At 36.9% G+C, this 19,158-nt stretch overlaps 1 protein-coding gene across 4 annotated transcripts in view; it reads left to right on the top strand.

Moving 5' to 3' along the window:
- Positions 1-19,158, top strand: part of CDK5RAP2 (CDK5 regulatory subunit associated protein 2) — an 87,340-nt gene that overhangs the window by 28,659 nt on the left and 39,523 nt on the right. For 3 of the 4 annotated variants that reach the window (XM_075716133.1, XM_075716134.1, XM_075716135.1), the window contains 7 exons: positions 3,701-3,798; positions 6,854-6,984; positions 8,581-8,696; positions 10,029-10,157; positions 14,794-14,889; positions 15,604-15,651; positions 17,086-17,273. In XM_075716133.1, the coding sequence (XP_075572248.1) occupies positions 3,701-3,798; positions 6,854-6,984; positions 8,581-8,696; positions 10,029-10,157; positions 14,794-14,889; positions 15,604-15,651; positions 17,086-17,273 (806 nt within the window). The remainder of the gene's footprint in view (positions 1-3,700; positions 3,799-6,853; positions 6,985-8,580; positions 8,697-10,028; positions 10,158-14,793; positions 14,890-15,603; positions 15,652-17,085; positions 17,274-19,158) is intronic. The other variant, XM_075716132.1, reaches the window with a different exon arrangement.

The raw sequence follows: 19,158 nt of genomic DNA, 5'->3' as shown, positions 1-19,158 counted from the left end.
GTGAAGTAGTTGACTTTTTTTTTAATACAAGTGTCCTGTCTATTAAATAGTGATCAATGCATTGTAGTTGTTGCTTTCAGTCTCTTGAAATTGATGTTGTGAACACACAAACAAGGTGGTAGTTCAATTTCTGATTTGATGAGATAAGTTTATAGCTGAAAACAGCAATGTTTTTTGTCAATATCCACGTCTTCACACACTTCAAACATGATGCTTTTTACCTGTGACACTGAGCATGGCCTGGTGATGGGAATGGATGTGGTTGATGTATCTCACCATTTCAATATTAGCATAAATTTCATCTTAAAGGAGTTAGCCTGATGAAGTGATATTTGGAGTATATAGTCCAGTAGTCTTGCCTCGCATATCACCAAGAAGGGCCATAAGTTCCTCAGACCCATCAGCTTTGTGACATTTTCTGTGGTTGAGATGGCATCTTCTAAAAGTCACCCACAAAGTCTTTTGCTATAGTAATTTTAATCTTTAGAGATATGACTCAGTGGCCTATAACAATTTTAATCTTATTAGTGATTGCTTCATTTATGGTAGACCATACATAAAGTTTACTGCAATGTTAGAAGAAATTACCAAGTTCTGGTACTGGTGGATGGATGGATGGATGAATCAGTGATGAGGTGTAGGTTATGGCCTTCTCTCAGTCATTCATCCTCTAACCTTCAGAGATTTTGAAATGATCCCGATGGTTGTTGTAAGCAAGAGAGTGTTCAGTGAGGCAACTGGATATTCTTGTGACTTTGCCAATAAGTTATTTATTGTGGAGGTATAAACCTTTTACTTTCATTGCTTACACTCTGAGAAACCTTTAATGAAAATAAGTTATGTTTTCCACCACTGCTGCTTAGCAATAGTATTTCAGACTTAAATATAGACTTTAATGTATTAGATTGCCTCCTTTCATGGGAATATAAATCTTTCAATGCAATATGGTCCTGGATGTCTTGCAGCTATCTCCTCTAACACGTTTTCCCTCACACCATGTGTCAAGAGGTTTAATGTTTCATTAACTCCCACAGCATTATGGTCTATTTAAGTTACTGAGCTGCCTTATGTTTTGTGTACCGTTGGGGAGTTGATTGGAATAATTCACTCCTACGCTTTATTTAGAAATGACAGTAATAACGTACAAAAAAAAAAAAACCCCAGATATTCATGCTGCATCTTCTCATCCTTATTATTCATGAAAGATCCTGAAAAATCAAGAACATTTCTTCATGATTTTGCTAATCTCTACCTAGCTAGCTGAATTTTGATTTCATAATAATTTGTGTATAGTCTGTGACATTTGGAATTAAGAAACAGCTCATGTCTCCCATTATGCTGGAAAAAAAAAAGAGTTGGGAGGATTTCATGAGCTTACTGAGATTTTGGTGCAAATGTAGAACTAAAATAGTATGTGAATTCTAAAAGAAACATAGGAAACCGGAGCATGGTTCTGCGTTTAATGCTGCTTTGTTAATACAGCAGCGATAGACCCTGAACAATTGGTGACAACCGTTACCTAATTTCTGTACTGTAAACTCTTCAGAGTGACATTACTTTGCCAGTGCTTCAGAAAGAGCTTTTAATTAGGGTATAGTTCTGTAGTGTCTTCAGTAATAATTGCAAAGCTTGTATCAAACATATGGAAGAGTTCACTAGAACTTTTAACAGACTGTTAACCGACTAAAGTAACTCAAAAGATTTTTTTTCTTCCTGTTGCTTTCTATGTCATTGAACAGTGTTATTGTGATCAAACTTTTTCCAAGTTAAATTGCAATCTGGGTATTTTATGTTTAGTGAATGTTCTTGAAAGGCTGACATTCCAACACATTGATAAGGCTCCTTAATTCAGGCTGTAAGATGTACTTTTTTACATGGGTATTTTTGTGAGGTTTTTTTTTTTTATTAATGGACTCTGGATCACCCACCTCCCTCTGTGTTTCTCAGTACTCGGCAGAAACCATTGCTGTGTGCTCCTATTCTGCTCATCTAGGTAATAAACTTGATACGAAGCTCAGTATTTTGCACGTCATATACAGAATAGTATTTAATGTATAAATTGCACTAGAACCTGGAAACATTTGTTAGAATACAGCTACCATTAGGAATGATGGTAGATGAGCATGATGCATGTATACAAAGGCAAGGTCACTTCTTCAAAGAATCTGTAGCATTAGGTGGTAGAAGCTACTCTTTCTGCAGTAAGTTCTGACATGCAGATTACCTTAACGAGAGTAATTTGATCAAAACTTGATTACACTTGCAAAATATTATTTAACATATTTGCTAGCATACTGTGAAGTATGAGTGTAAATAATTAAAAGTAAACAACAGTTGTCCTTGCTTTTGTACTGTTTACTTTGCAGAGTAGTGAATTTTTCAAATTAACAGAGTCTTTGCATCGTTAATGTGAATTAACGAGATTCTACTGTAGCTGAATTTTTGTTGCAAGTCCTTCCTTAGGAATTGCAATTGGAGTAATAACAGCTGCTTAAAACTCCTGGGTGTAGATTTCTTCCTTGTTAACGATCTGTTCACTAATGATTTAGTATCTCTTGAGAGTTTAGTTTCCGATCTTGAGGTTGTAATATGGAGAAAATAGAATTGCCTTTCATTCTTGCTCTCCAGAGTTATCTTGTCATGCTAGAGCCATAAACATTCCCCCTTAGCTGTGGCACTGGTTTTGTTCTTCCTTTCAGTTTTCAGTTGAAAAAGAAAACTGAGAGAAGCAACGAGGCCTACTGTTCTTCTCAAACAGGCAGAATATATGTCTCTGACATTAATAGATCTAAATTTGCTATAGATATCCCAGTTATTTTCTCTTCTGAGACAGCTGATATCTTAGATATTTTTATGTAATAAGTGCAAGCAAATACTCCTTTAAATAGCTGCATTTTTTGCCTCCCGCTGAAAAAACTGGCTGTGTGGTAGTTTTGGAGTGAAAAAAGTCTTTGGAACTTAGTGGATCCTTACTGAGAATGTAGCATAAGAGTCTGGATTTATTCTAATAATAATAATAATACAACTTCTGTGAGCAAGACTGCAGGTAAACAATTTTCTATTCTTTGCACAAGTAAAGCAGCAGCTTGTAGTGACCCAGCTGAGTGTGCAGAAAGCTGACTCAACGAGTATCTGACACGTTCATCCTTTATTTGTTGGCTCGATACAGTCCTTTTTGTTCAGAAAAGGAACAGAATTTGCAGAAACCCCTCCCCCAAGGCAAGCCAATTTTATCCAGAATACAGAGAGGACTGTTAGGACGACGTTCTAAAATGTGTGCTTGGAGCTTGGGCTTCTCTATTTCCCCTTCCCTTCTCTGCCATCCCCGCCTCTGAAATAGGTACCTGTCAGGTTGTTCCTGGGTCATTAAGTTGTAAACTTTGGAAGTAAGGATGCGGGGAGGGGGGAAAAGCTTTTTAAACAGTGATAAAAATGATACAAATTATGAACCCGTGTTTAGATATGTGACTCACTTAGGAAAATAGTGAAACACTGTTTGCCTCCTTTAATAATAGCTGTTTTTAAGTATCATGAATAGTTTCCAGATTCATATTAGGCATTGGAGGTGGGCAGTCCTGTTCAGCAAATTTGGATTTCTACTTCTTTCACGTTTTCTTCAGGACACAAGTATACACATAGTTGTAGACATGCAAACTTAAAAATGACATTGTAAGCTTAGTATGTTCTGGTTTTAATTTAGGAAAATAAAGAAGCTGAATATGAAAAGCTGATCCTTGCTTTAAGAAAGGAACAAAATATTTATTCTACACTAGTGAAGACCTTCAAAGAATCAGATAGGTAAGTACTTTTTTCTATTTTGGTGGATAATCAAAACTCAAAGGGCAAATGTCAGAAGTTGTGAAAAAAGGTGCGGCTTAACTGGAGTGGTGATTATTTTGTACCGGCCAATTGTTCATAAGGCATAAACTAGCTGTAGTAGTCTCCTTAAGAAAACTATTTTTGTAAGTGGGGTTACATTATCTAAATTACTTAAATGTTTCTGAAAATATTTCTGTTTCGATTGGAATCTCATATGAGCCAGATTTCCATTTAGGTACCAAAAGAAGCAGCTAGATTTTCAGGAGGTACGTGTCCTGTGTTGGAATACAGGGAGAAATCAAATTGCAGTGAACTTTTGGGTGCTGGACAATTTGCCATGGTTTACTCCTAAAATACAGGTAATGCTTATCTTAAAAGTGGCACTGTGAGAATTTTGATGAGAATATAAACCAGTAAGATTTTTGAGAAGGTTAAACAAAACAGAATAATCAAAGCAAGCATAGTGTGCTTTCAGTGTAAAGCATTCAGAAGTATGGCAGGAGCAACTTTTTTTAACCTTTTAAAATCAAAGAACACAGCATTTTGGAAAGAAATCTGTGGCCTATTTTGTATCCTATTATTGCTTGGCAGTTGAGGAGGAGACATTATGATAAAATAAAGAAAATTTGTAGCCGTTAAGTAAAATAAATTTAAATGTTTTATAAAAATATTACTTTTACTGTTATAATTACAAATATCTTAATTAGGTATTGGCAGCATTTAAGAGCTAGCTCCTGACTCTTCCTGCCTGAAGGCAATGGCTCGTACCTGCCAACTTTGTGGGAATGTGTGTTTGTATTGTGCGGTTGGTTTATATATCACTATAGTTTGGAAACCATAAAGTGAGTACCACTAAAGTAGATGAGATCTGGTATTTGCATTAAGTGCATTAATAGTAATGCCATCTTGTGCTTGGCCACAGCTCAGAAGCTCTTTTAGATACTAGAATCTTTTTCATTAGAAATAGTGATAGAAGTCAGATTATGGAGATTATTTCTTATCTCTGGCAAAAGTGCAATGGCTTTTGTGACTTTTCCATTGAACAATCACAAAATGAAGGAAGAAGTCAGTTTGTTTTAATATTTCATATGGAGGGTGTGACCTGCCATTGAAACTGATTCTGTGGGTAAGGTGATTGTCAACACTCTATGAAGTAATGACAAGAAAGTAATGCAGCTCTGATACTAGTTTTTCTTAGAATATATTTCAAATGAGGAAAATTGTAACTGTAGTAATAATCATTAGGGTAATAGGAGTTTTCCAGTTAACTTCTGTAGGATCAGGAGCAGGATCATTAGTTCTGTTTTGTTGATACGGAGTTATAGGATGCACAGAGCCGTGCATGTTACGCAGTGATTCGCAGAGGATGCGCAATGCTTCAACAATAAAGCTGGAAGTTGGAGGCAAGTCTTCTCATTTCTCCTCGTAGTTTTGTGGACTGAGATATGCTGTAAATCTCAACAAAGAAGACTTGAACCCCCAAAGTTCTGGGGAGCTGATAAAAAAGCCCTGCAGATGAATTCAGCTTCTGCATTTGTGTAATTGCCAACAGCAGTGACATGGATTTTAGGCAAACATCTGTTTTCTTGCTGACATATCTTCTTTTAGGCATTATTTAAAGCAACCTGGATGGTTATTTTTCAAAATAAGCTACCGGATGTCAGGACCAAGACATTTCTTGTCTCTCCAAGCAGGGAATCAGTGCTTTTTATTATAAAACCTTTAACTCATGGAAAGGAGAAAATATGCTTACTTAGCTTCTAGTAATCTGTTGGTTTGTTTTTATTCTTACGTTTTTGCTGAGCATTTAAGAGCTCTCTCTTCAAAGACATGAGTGAGGGAGAATTGGTTAAAGCAATAGTTTCTTGTGCAGCAAACACTGACAACAGCACAGTTGTCAGAAGACAGACTGAGAATCTTTTCATACATGCTGTCTTTTAATTAATGCATTTCTACAATATGCTGTTATTCTCATGCAAGTATGATGTGCTGTATGTTCCTGTATAGTCTCCTGCAAGATGGATTTAAATTTTTTTTTAAAGATTCCTGAATTCTCTGGCATTTAGTGCAGTGGATTGGAAATTCTACAGCAGCTTAATTTATCTGAAACCACTGAGGTTGAGTGAAGTAAATGTGAAAATAAATAATACAATGAGTTTGGTAACATCTTGTTATTTATTTGTTATTAAATCAAATTTATTTCATTTTATTACAATTTCAGTTTTTAGTGTACTTAAATCTTTTTACGGACCGATCAGAACTGTCTTGTCGATGTTGTTGAAGGGTATGGGGAAGATCTAGCAAGGGACAGCTAGAGGTGCTGACACTATAAGGCCTGAGGGACAGTGACTGATGCTAAAGTAAGAGCTTCAGTGGCCACCTTGGAAGAAAGCTACTTAAAGAATTAATTCTCATTGACAAATTATCGTTTGTAAGTTTTGGCATTTACACCCCATTGAGATAATTGAGACAATTTAGACCTTAAAAGGTCTTTTTACAGACTGTCGGATAAATGAAGAAATAAAACAGTTAGTTTTGTCTAGGTCATATTTTCAATAAAACACGATTTTTTATTTTTTTCTTAAGTGGACCATTAGATTATATAGTATAGTTCTGTAGCAAGGGGACAAAGTTTCCATGGTCACCATATAATGGAATACACAGAGCCATCAGTATTATGTGATAATGATATTTTTCTGGCATATTTTCAGAAGTTAGTAATTTTGATTTTCCTTAAAAAGAATTACACAGAAGTTGGCTGGTAGAATATATGTGTCATGTTTAAGCTGACTTACAAGCAGCACAGCTCACAACAGCAAGAAAAGGATGTATATGTAAAGATTTAGTCTCATCTTTCTATGTAGGGATTTGTTTATTCTTATGCATCAAAATGATGTAACTGTGTGATGAGAAACAGCGATGGCTAATGTGAATTGGGTTCTTTGTGGAAGCCCAGATGTATAAAAGAAGCTGAGGTGCACAACAAAATGTTTTGAATTGAATCTTGAAGATTTTCTTTCTCTTTTTTTTTTAGTATAAATAGCTTGCAAATGGAACTAAACAACATTTTTATGTTGCGAAAACAACTAGAAGAAGATGTTTTAGCTAATCGGAATCTGCAGAAGGTCTTAGAAGATCAGATTAAGGACATTAAAAACCGACAAGGTCTGTATACATGTGCAGCTCATCCCTTTCTTGATCTTCTTGTACAAAAGAAAACTGGTTTTATTACAGTCAGTTTGCTGGGATGGAGAAAAAACGTTTGAGAGTGTAAAAAGGTGTGAAAAACTTCTTTTTGGCTTTCTATACTGAAAATTATTTGCAGGATTTGTAACAGATTGTCTTTGAGTAATCAGAGAATATACAGAGGGACAGCTTTTCTTTTTCCATGCAGCAAATGTTAGTAATACTATGGCAATTGTACTACAGTGATTATTTCCAGCTGCCTACAATTTTGTACCCATAGAATTTACTGTTTTCTGCAGAAGTCAGAGATTCCTGGCTTTGAATAAATCTGTGACCATGGGATCACTTTCTGACCGTAGAATGTAATTATTTCACAATACTTCGGTAAAAAGCTTGTGTCTCAGGAAATGGCTAGACTCCTCCTAACAGAAGAAGTATTTTCAGAGACAGAAAAAATAGCCAGAGGTTTTGTTATTTTGTAATTCAGAAATAGTAGAGCTTTTAAATATAACTTTTCTTCTAGCTTTTTTATTGTACTACTTTGGAGGTGTTTATAGTGTATACTTAGATATAGAAAAAAAGAATATAAGTGGACATTGTTAAATATAGTTTACTGCATATGTACAGATGTATCTGTTTTATTCCATAGGGGATATATAAATAACAATAAAGCCCGTTCACTTACCCCTTTAAACTTAGATATTCAATTTTAGCATCACTCCCTTAACAGCTATGATAAGTGACAAAAGGTAAGCTTCTACCGTTTCAGTTTCCAACCTCAAAAGCACAGAGATTATGAACAACCAGGGTAGGCCAAAGGGTCTTGTGGATACTTCGGGGTTCTCAAGAGCAGTTGTGCTGATGGTGAGACTGCTCGGAATGAAGGCTCTGAAAATTAGTAATCCTTTGTGAAGCTTTGTGTCCTTGCAGCAGCCATGGGATCAGTGTCAGAGCTGGGAGTAGGATTTGGATGTTTCTTTTTGTCCTAATTTAGATATGCTTTCTCCCTATCTAATGAGCTATATTTATAGAATTAACTGTCATCTGTATTGTAAATGAACAGGTGTTTGTTGAAACATAACAAATCATTCCTGCAGTTATAGAGGAAATGAATAAGTAGCTATTTTCAATTCAATTAATGCAATCATTTGACCCAAAAGCAAAATAAGTTCAATAGCTTTGTCTAACCCGGCTTTTTTCCTGGAGACCTTGAGTTCATGTTCATAAAAATATAGTTAAAACAGAATAACTATTCGTGCCTTACTTATCCTTCCTAAAAATTATTTCTAATTGTAATGCTAAATATGCAAATTATAATTCAGAATTACATTCACAGCTCCTGCTGATAACCACAGAAAATACAGCATGTCTCTGTGTCAGCAGCACAAAGAAATATGAGGACAAAATTTGTTGAATTAAACAGAAAGCTTATTTTGGGGGATGAAACATTTTAACTGGCCTCCCACAGACTTACTAGTAGGTTCTTATTCGAAAAGTCCTGTCTTTGCATTTTATGCTGTGTTTTCCTGCAAATAGAGTTTCTGAAATAATTCCTGTCCTTGGTTATTTTGACAGATGAAACACTATCTTTCTGTGGAGATCAAACATCTTACATGAGTATCTGTTTAGGAGAGCAAGATCATTTAAGCCTACAGATAGACCATCTGTCTCTTGAAGAACTTAAGAAAAAGGTATAGATTTTTTTATTATTTACTGTTTCTAATGGCTTAATTCTACTTCGTTTATAGTTTGTGCATCTCTCACAAAAAGGTTTATTTAGGTACAGTTGGGTAGTTCTGAACGGATTTGAAGTACTCATCTCTGTGGTTTGTGATCCACCTTTTATGAACTATTTAGTCTTTGTTATACCACATGAGCTTCAGAATCAGCTGAAAGATAGGTGGCTTGCTGCAAACGTTTTTTCCTTCATCCCAGGATTTGCAAATCTTTTGGTAAATATGGCATGTTATAAAATAACCCTGAGGTAGGTTAATGTTGTCTCCATTTTACATAAGAAGAACTGAAATTCACAGAAATTAAACGTGCAGACCATTGTCATACAATAAATCAGTATCGGAGTTCAGAACTTGTCCTTCTGACTCCTTATCCTGTGCAGTGACCTCTGATCCATGCACCAATTTATGATAAGGAATTATTTTGAATATGGTCGCTTGGGAGTGAATGTACGTGAATTTTTGTGTTTCTCACGGCCCGCTGAATTGTAGACAGGTGTTCAAAGTCTGGAGGTGGGTGATCTGAAGGAAAGAAGTTTGCCTTATGCTGAACAGGTGTCAATAAAAAAAGCCCCAGATTGTGTCTCAATCCCACTCAGGGGTTATACCACTTTTATCTCTGAACATATTCCTTTCAGTAGGTTCAGGGACACTCATTAGCAAAGGAGGTTTATAAACCATTTCTTACCTGAAAAAGGGTTTGTATGCCTAAGAACTGACCTGTTTTTTTAAAATATATTAATTGGTCTAATACAAAGATTTTACCACCTTCTGCAAACATTGCCTTCTTGATATACCACATGAGTCTGTGACAGTAGTGTCTGTTCAAGAGTCTTAAATGTGATTGTCCATTTAGATTTTGTATCTGTGAAACTACTCAGAATGATAGTGGCTTATAAAGGGTGTTTGAGAGAGAACAGGTTGTTTTCTGAATGCTACTGTTTACCTGTAATATTGCTTTCCCTTGCACTAAACTGTTTCTTCTCAAATCAGCCTGTTGGTGTGAGGTGGCCTCAGGTTTCTTCTTGCTACTGAGTTGTGAAACTTGATACCGCAACTTAATAACATGGCTGGAAACTACAGTCTTACGATTTAAGATTTCTTGAACACTAACTCACAAATATATAATCATGTTTTTCATACATAGTGAGATTGCCTCATTAGCAGATATAGAAGTCCAGGCTTCCCAACTCTGTGGTTTAGATTTAGCTGGAGATTTATATATCGTCATTTGTTTTCATACTAGTATGGATGTTACTGGCTTTGCTTGTTCTTTCTTTGATTATTTAGGTTACTGACCTTCTCTTGATGGTTAAGGATCTGCAGTCAATTAATCAAGAACTTAAGAAAAAACAGCTTGGCCTTTGTACAACAGATTCTCAAGGGAAGGAAGCACTAAAAATATTAAACCACAGTGAGGTAGGTTTTCTGTGTTGAAGTAGTGAATCTGACTCTTACATCTAATATACCTTGTGGAGTCATTTACATCGGTGCAGAATGAGTGTAAAACCCTCGGGGCTTAGGTTGCTAATTCCTTATAATAACTTTTAAATTAATGTTGTAAACAACTTTAAGATGTTAGCACAACAGAATCAGTTCAGTGATGTGTCAAGTTGATTTTAAGGAAACAACTTACACATTAAAATATTAATTAGGTCTGTGATATATTTGTTTTGCCAATTGAAAGGGGAGGAAATAGTTAATTTTACAAAGAAAGCAATATCTTATATAACATTTTAGCTATTAGTGAATGTCTGCTTGTCTACTGTTCAAGAGTCATTCTCATGCTGTCTCTAATTCTGTAAGAGCTTAGTTTGTATCTCCTCTGCATCTACAAAACAACTAGGGTTCACCACGGCCAAAAAGAAATAGCACTTTGGGTTGCTTAAATGCATGGTTGTTCCTTCATATAGAATATAGAAGTATATGAAGAAGTGGCCAGCATTGTGATAGATTGCTGAGAAGTGCAAGGGAGTAATCATTGGTGGGTGTTTCATTCTTTTGCCCAAAGCTGACTGTTTTTAACTGTGGGGAAGAAGACATCTTGGCAAAATACTTCCACTGAGAAGCATTTTGGGTGCTCGGTCCCCATCTGTCGTATTATGTGTGAGTGATAAAGGATGTTCAGGAGGCTCTGGTAGATTCTAGTGAACCTTCTAGCTTGTTAAAAGTATACTTGAAATGTGGCTGGTAGTACTTTATATTGCGTTGTGGTTTTTGCTTTCAGTTACATTGTTCTTGTGCGCCACATTGAATCAGAAGGTAAAAATATAAAAGGAATAATGATGGTGGTAGTATTTTGTGTCTTGAATTTCTGAATTAAACTCAAAAAACCAAAAAATTAGGAACGGTTTGAATCAGTTGTGTATAGGGATTGCCTAATTCTAGAACTGATACTGTGGTATTGATGATTTTACTGCAGGACTCTGGAAAAAGGGTCATATCTTTTACCATATGTGCTGCAGATACACTGGGAGCAATCCTCAAAAGTCTTCAAATATTCTTGCTTTTTTCAGTTTTAAGCCATACTCATATTACCTTTAACTGAAATATGTTTTAAATTATAGATTGACCTTTAGGGGTGCCATGGCTTTTATTAAAATAATGAATTTACATGTTACTGTAATAGGTTTGCATGAAAAGCTTGTGGGCAATCTGTTTCAGAGTGCACGCACTTTCTAGAGATTAATACTAAGCAATTTGCCCGTCTTCCTGCAGAGGGTGCTGCACCCCCACTGATGCTGTAGTTAATACCAGAGGAATTCGTGTCCTGTGCTAAGGTTATCATGACAAGATACTGTGCGCTCCTGCATTTGTCTCAGCATGAAAAGTACATATAGGGCTACTTAAGAAGCTGTCTACGTGAAATTAGATGTAGAATGACAAAGAGCAAAGCTTGTGAAATGTAAATAAACCTCAAAAATCTGGTAAAGGAAATAGGAAAGTAAAATACGGTATGTTAACCTGTGCCAGAATGATAATAGTACTATGGAGCGCAAAAGTGAAAGGATCTGTAATTAAAAGAGTTTAGTTTAAAAGGTACCATTTTGTCAGTCTTGACAATAAATGGCAACCTGGATTTCGGGTTATGGATTGTGACAACTGTTTGTTTTGCATATTAATAACCATTGTCAAAAAACCTCAGTTCTATTTTTTGTGTGTATTTTGGGCTAGAATTTGTTGACAGGTAGTGCTGGGATGACACTAACATATGTGCTATAAGAGGAATTTGGACAGACACAGGAAGATGTATCCTTCTCAGGTTCTTAAAATGAACCCATCTTTCTTTTCCTTCACACAGCCGGAGCACAAATGAGATGAATCTGCATGCTGGTGCCTCTGCAGGGCATCTCTCAAAGGTCTGACAGCCCCTAGTACTCTATTTCTTGGCTTCATGTTCGGAAGGGATGGAGAAGGAGGAGAGAAAAAGGTTGTTTTTGTACTGTCCTCTGAACATCTGCTTTCTCTGAGAGAAGCAGCCTCAGTGATTTCAGCCTTCAGGGCTCCAGGGATCTTTGCAAACCAAGCATATCACTGATTCATTTAGGAAAAACATTCTCAAGGTTTTCAGTCTCCAAGGAAATACTTTAAACAGGCAGCTTATTCTTGGTAGACTTTTTTTCTGGCCTTAAGACACTTATTTTCTTTTAATATTTTGTTGAACATTAGGTTGTATTCCTTGGAGCACAGAAAGTTTCTTTTCAGTCTCCCAGACACAGGACCATAGGACCAGCCTCAAACTGCAGTCATTTGTTGTAATAGTGTGCCATAACCTGTTGGTCTCACGTAATAGTTTCATTCTAAGAAGCATCACTTATTAAGCCAAATACTGGCCTGGGAAAAGCAAATATAAAAAATGTTAAGTCACAGAAGGTAGTTGCTTTCAGTGGATAAGTTATATGTACAAATAAGTTTAATTTTAATACATGAATGCACTGTTTGACCTGAATCTACACATGGAAGATTAAACCTTAACTTTTTTTTATAATAGCTAACATTATTGGACTTTTGGCATCCCGTGATTACAACAAAACAATATTTTTTTATAATGCATGCCCTTGCTATATATCACAATCCTGTCTGTGTCTTCCTCTAGTTTTCAGATTGTCTTACTTTGTGTTGTCCTAGAAAACAAAGTCTGAGGGAAAATACCAAAATAATTCAAATGTGACTCAGAAGTTAGTTTTCGATACAGATTTCTAATAGTAAAAGGCAAATATATTGATACTCTGCGCCTTCTGGTTCCTACCTTTGAAGAGGCGTACTTAAAACCATTAGAGTTGCTTATACTGCTAGGGATTGGAAGATAAAAAGGCTTTTCTCATTTATTTCAAGTATATATGTATATGCATACATTCTGTGCATACTCAATTCAAAAAATCAAAACCCACACATGCATTCAATTCCCAGTGTTCTTGGGAAGCAAATATAACACTCCCTGCAGAATCCTGTTTGTCTGTGATTGGACTGACAAGCTGTGAGCCAAGACTTCCCAGCATGTGATACTAGGGAAGCAGGTTTCTCTTTTCAAGCCATAAGTTTCAGCACTGCGCTGTATATCTATCAAAGCTATAAATACCACATCCACGACCCCTAGACACCAGTTTCTTTCCTTCCAGTCTGTCATCTGAGTCTCTGTACCTATAATCTCAATTTCCTGTAACTATGCTCAAGATTCTGCTTTTTTTGCCTTAAGGTAATTTTTCTTTAAGCCCAAGTTGCACCAAAATATGACTGTTAACACACGGCAGTGCTGTGTTATTGCCATAAGTGCTTTAAGACTAAAATTTTTATCTAATGCAAGTTTGAATCCACTGTGCTGTATCCTACCTATGGTTTAGGCATACTAGGCGTAGCCTCGTTGATATTTACCATCACTCTTGCATGTTTCTACTTAATGAGATTCTAGCAGCAAAGATCTTCAATATCTATATTTTTCTATGAGACTAGGAAATGTTCTATAAACCAAGATGATATAAATGTCCAATCTGGTCTTATCACAGGGGAGTGGTGGAACGTGGTAACTGCAGGTCACTCATGATGGATCCCAAGTGGGACAAAACACTTTTTTTGTACTGAGGTTGTTGTCTGGCAGGCTGTGCCAGAGTGTGGCTACTAAATATAATAATTCTTTGTAAATATGGGTTTTTTCTTATGATCAGTATTAAACCGACATAGGCAAGGCTAAATTCTGTCCTCTGTTGCCAGAGGAAACTGAGTAAAGGAGGTGAGTTGTGAGATGAAAATATTCTCTGTGAGCGGTGTGTAAATGAAGTTCACTCAGCAGTGGTCTTCGCTGCTGTTGAGAGAGGAGCAACGTGTGCGTCTCATCCCTTGCTTGCAGATCTGTTGCTGAGATGTAGCATCCAGCAAACCAAAGGGATTCTGGTCTCGCTGCCAGTTATGCTGATGTCAGGAACTTGGGTTCTGCTACTGAAAAAGCTGAGTCTTCCTCCTCTTTGCCTAGGAAATATTAGTGATAGGAGATGGGTGGGGTTCTGTGGGAAATAGGCAGAAAAAGATGATTTGGCATCATTTGCTACAAATTGGCAAGTGTAGGCAAGACAAAGCAGATTGTAACCTTCAGTATTACAGTAAGCCTTTTCAGTGTATAGCAAGCTACATGTGCTTTGTTTTAAAAACATCTATTACTTGGATGCTGGAGAAAGGCCTAAATTGTGTAGTGGATGAAAATAAATTCTGAAAATTGGAAAGTAAAATAGGCACGATGAGAACATGACTGAAGATATAGAGGTCCTTTGCCAGAAGAGGTTAAATGATTTTTATATTTTTTGTAAATTCTGAGGAGAAAGGGTTAAATAAAAATGAAGGAATGTATGAGATGAAGTTTCACTGTATTTAATACGAGTCGTTCCTGGTTTTTATATTAATTTCCTTTGATCTTGTCGAAGAAATCTAATTCAGTGTTTGTTACTTTGTATTACAGGCTTTTTTTATTTTTCTTTTAAGACATGTCACTGACTTATTTATGCATGTTTCATATCACAGTATTTTTTTTGTGCTACATTTTCACATCATTCCATACTTTGTGTAGTGTCTTGAAATAACAGAGGAGCCTGTGATGCAGACTGAAGATGGTGACAATGACAGGAAGATGCAGAACGGTCTAGTTTCTGAGAGGGTCAGTCAGGTAGGACCCTGCTCTGGGTACATTATGTTACAGTACTCTGTTCTCTGCATGCCTTTAAAAATTCTTATTTTCTTAGAACACAAAGTCTTTTGCAAACAAAGCATACTTTTCTTGGTATCCTATTTTGCTTTCAACTAATTGTTATCCTAAAGAGTTTCTGAAAGCTTTTTCCTATATTTTTCTGCTGCTAGGGTTTTGCAGTCAGGATAGCTTTTGTTCTGGTCCTTGTTTTCTCTTGTTTCAGTACTCATAATCTTCCTTAATGGGGATGACAGAAAGTCCCTTGAAATTGTGTTTCTTTACATGCACACACACACACACTGATCTTCAGCCTCCATTGCAGGCAGGCCTGTAGTACAATGATTTACTTGCTGCTATGGTTGAGGGAAAAAATACTGTAGATCCTTCTTCAGGGTTGAAATACTGGATGTGTTGGTAACTTGTTGACTGCATTTTCATACATACAAGAACCTGCTGTCCTTTTATTCTGTCATTCAAAAACAATGTAATATAAATCATGGAATCATAAAACAATTCAGGTTGCGAGGGACCTTTGAGGATCATAGAGTGCAATTAAAGTTGAACCTTTCTGGTTTAAAAATTATAACATGCTAAAATATGACACAAAACAGAGCATTTTTATAAGTAATGTTGAAGAATAATGATGTTCTTTTCTTTCAAATTTGTAATTTCTGTGTTTTCTCTGCTAAATAGGTATGCCTTCAAGTATCTTTGGATTTTCCTTCTGAGCTGGATAAACAGGTAAGTGATGTATTGTAACGGTTCTCTTGAGTCTTAAAACATCTTAATCTCTCACTGCTGATGTTTACTGATAGAAACTATCCAAATGAGCTCGGTATAAATTCTCATGGAATCATAGAATCGTTTAGGTTGGAAAAGACCTTTAAGATCATCCAGTCCAACCATTAACCTAACACTATCAACTCCACCACTAAACCAATTAAGGGTAGAGCAGCAATTTCATGTTTCCTGGCTTGGTGGCTGGATTATTTTTTAATGAAAGTAAAAACTAGGAATCATTAAGGTTGGAAAGGATCTCTAAGATCATCATTCCACTCATCAACCCAACACCACCATGCCCACTAAACCATGTCCCAAAGTGCCACGTACTCCACCACCTCTCTGGGCAGCCTGTTCGAATGCTTGACAACCCTTTCTGTGAAGAAATTTTTCCTAATATCCAATCTAAACCTCCCCTGATGCAGCTTGAGGCCATTTCCTCTCATTCTGTCACTTATTACTTGGGAAAAGAGACCAACACCCACCTCACTACAGCCTCCTTTCAGGCAGTTGTAGAGAGTGATAAGGTCTCCCCTCAGCCTTCTCTTCTCCAGACTAAACAATCCCAGTTCCCTCAGCCGCTCGTCATAAGGCCTGTGCTCCAGACCCTTCACCAGCTTCGTTGCCCTTCTCTGACCACGCTCCAGCACCTCAATGTCTTTCTTGTATTGAGGGGCCCAAAACTGGACACAGTATTCCAGGTGTGGCCTCACCAGCGCTGAGTACAGGGGGACAATCACCTCCCTGCTCCTGCTGGCCACACTATTCCTGATACAAGCCAGGATGCTGTTGGCCTCCTTGCCCACCTGGGCACACTACTAGCTCATATTCAGCCGGATGTCAACCAATACCCCCAGGACCTTTTCTGCCGGGCAGCTTCCCAGCCACTCTTCCCCAAGTCTTTCATTGATTTAAATGGGGTTTGAATTACTGGAGAGAAACCATGTAGAAACTTCCTAGGACATGTCTACAGTGTTGCATACAAAAAGTTGGCAGTTTGTAAATACTTCAAGTTGCATCCTGTCCTGGCCATCAGGGCTTACATCTGGAGACCCCAGGACAGAATTGGGTACTGTAAAGACAGATGATTCAACAGTGAACTAATAAAAAGTTAGCTGCAATCTGCAGGCAACGTTCCAGAAGTTTCATACCTCTTCATAAATGAAGACCTTCAGGGAAATCTGCTTACTACTATCATTATGAATTAATCATATGAAATAGATGTTAATTAGTTTTTCTATTAATAAATAGTAAGTGAAATGTCTGTGGATGCTTCTTAATGTAGATAAAGAGCATCAGGAATTACAAAACCCGATTATGAAAAGATTACAGCCCTGAATTTATTAGAACATTGCATACCTGTGTAGTAAGAAAATGTTTGCAATTTTTTAACAGATAACTCCATCAGGCTATTCAGACAGTTTCTGCAAAGATAGACAATATAGGAGTCCAAATGAGCCTCAGTTTGAACATGATACAACTGGCAAACACTTTGGCAGCATAGGAATGAGTGAACATGAAACAGAAGATAACTTGCTCACATCTCTTTTAAGAGAAAATAGAACATCTGTACTGGAATCTACGTAAGTACGAGGGATATGCACTGCTTTTGACAGTATTTCTATTTGAGAAGAGAATAAAGTAATTTTGCTAAAGTGAATTTAGATAATGGCACTGTCTAATTTACCTGAGAGATTGGCAAGGCGCCTTCAGAGCCATTTTAGTCTATCATGCAATTAAGTAATGAGGAAACATACCATCAGTAGAAATCCTTATGAAAAACCCATTACAAGAAAAAAAGCTCCTCAAAGTTACTGATATATGGAGCTTTACGGTAGGGAGTAATTGTTTTCAGGATAGGGTCTAGCAGTGTTAAAGGGCTCAGATGATAATAGGTGGTACTTCTTTTTCAAAAAATAAAAATATCTGAGAGCACAGGCCAGTGAAAGGTGGTGTGGTGGAGGGGATGATGCTATACGGCCATAAAAATTGTATGTGTAAGGAACTGAGGGTGGAGGAAATGGAGTTACAATGACTCTTTCACAGGGTTAATTTTGAATGGACGTTACTGTACACTTTTTGGTCTTTGCCATTTTATCCGAACTGTTTGGACAGAGGTTTGCTCTCTGTCAGCAGTTTAGGGAGTCTGTGCCCATGTCCTGCAGTTGACTAATTGGTCATTCCAGTGTAATCACTTGTTGGACTGTGCTGAGATGAACCATGCTGTAAGTACTTAGGTCACTTTTCATGCAGGAGAAAATAGTTGTGTAACTAAATCTGTATAAGCCCTAGCATAACCAATGTTTTTCAAGTGTGTGTGTTACACTATGGTTTGATCAATTCCCAGCTGAAATGCTCATTTCCATAGAAACTGGACAATACCAAGCAAGAAAGGAGTGTATAGAAAACCCACACCCTGACTAGTTTTGTTTCCCCCAGTTTCATGTTTACACTACTTAATCTCCTGGTTGAAAACTGAGCTTTGCTGGAGATCATTCTCATTTTCCTTTCCTAGTTCCTTCCACACTGTGATGACTATGTACAACATTATGGGACTTTTTTCAGGGCCCACCAGTGCTGCTGTTTCAGCTAGCTATAGTGGTTTCTGGAGAGCAATGGGAATGACCTACCATATATGTTGTGCTCAGCAATGCTGGTAGCAGAATACCCTGTGGAATTACGCAAGTCAAATCCTGTTTTCTGTGTTCAGCAGGCACTGCGTTTGACTTTACTCAAGCAATTCTGTATTTTTACATTACGATTTAAAACTCTTCAACACACATAAATGGTCTTAGTTGTCAAAGCACTAGTTAGTGGTAAATGAGGAGATACTACTCTCTTAGAAGATGAATAGATAAGATTGTTTTATTTGTTAACTTTAATTAAAAAGCTGCTAATGAGTGATTCCAGCACCATCACATTTAGCACTCCAGTGTGTAATCTTTTCTGTGTTCAAGTACAAACGACCAGGTTGACTGGTGATGAGCCTGTACTTTGCATAACTTAATTCTCACTACTGACATTAGATGCCAGAGAAGGACATAAAAAACCTAGTTAGCTTCTACCATTTCAAACGCTAGCTATACAAATGCAGTTGTTTTAAATGCTGGTTTATATGTTTAGTGGCACAAACAGCACTCTATTGGATTCATGAAATCATCTGTAGAATTTGAGGACTTGCTTATGCTTTAAATGTCTCTTATTTGGCTTCAGTTTCACTTGAAACATTGCTTTCCAAACTGTTGTCCATGGACCACTAGTAATCTGTGGGGTAGTTTGGTCATCTGTAGTGAGCTGTTTTTGCAGGCTTTTGGCTGCTTTCTAAGTTTCCATCTTCCCTGTTACATTAAAAATACATGGAGGTATAGATTTTCAGGAAAACTCAACATGTAGAATCCCCTGTGGTTTTGGGAGAATTTTATTTTTAAGGTAGTTAAATTGGAGAGTAAACTTTTTTGAAAATGCATT

The sequence above is a fragment of the Pelecanus crispus genome, chromosome 9 (assembly GCF_030463565.1).
Source record: "Pelecanus crispus isolate bPelCri1 chromosome 9, bPelCri1.pri, whole genome shotgun sequence".
Taxonomy (NCBI): Eukaryota; Metazoa; Chordata; class Aves; order Pelecaniformes; family Pelecanidae; genus Pelecanus; species Pelecanus crispus.
The sequence above is the reverse complement of the archived record's forward strand: the minus strand, read 5'-3'. Positions and strand labels throughout refer to the sequence as shown.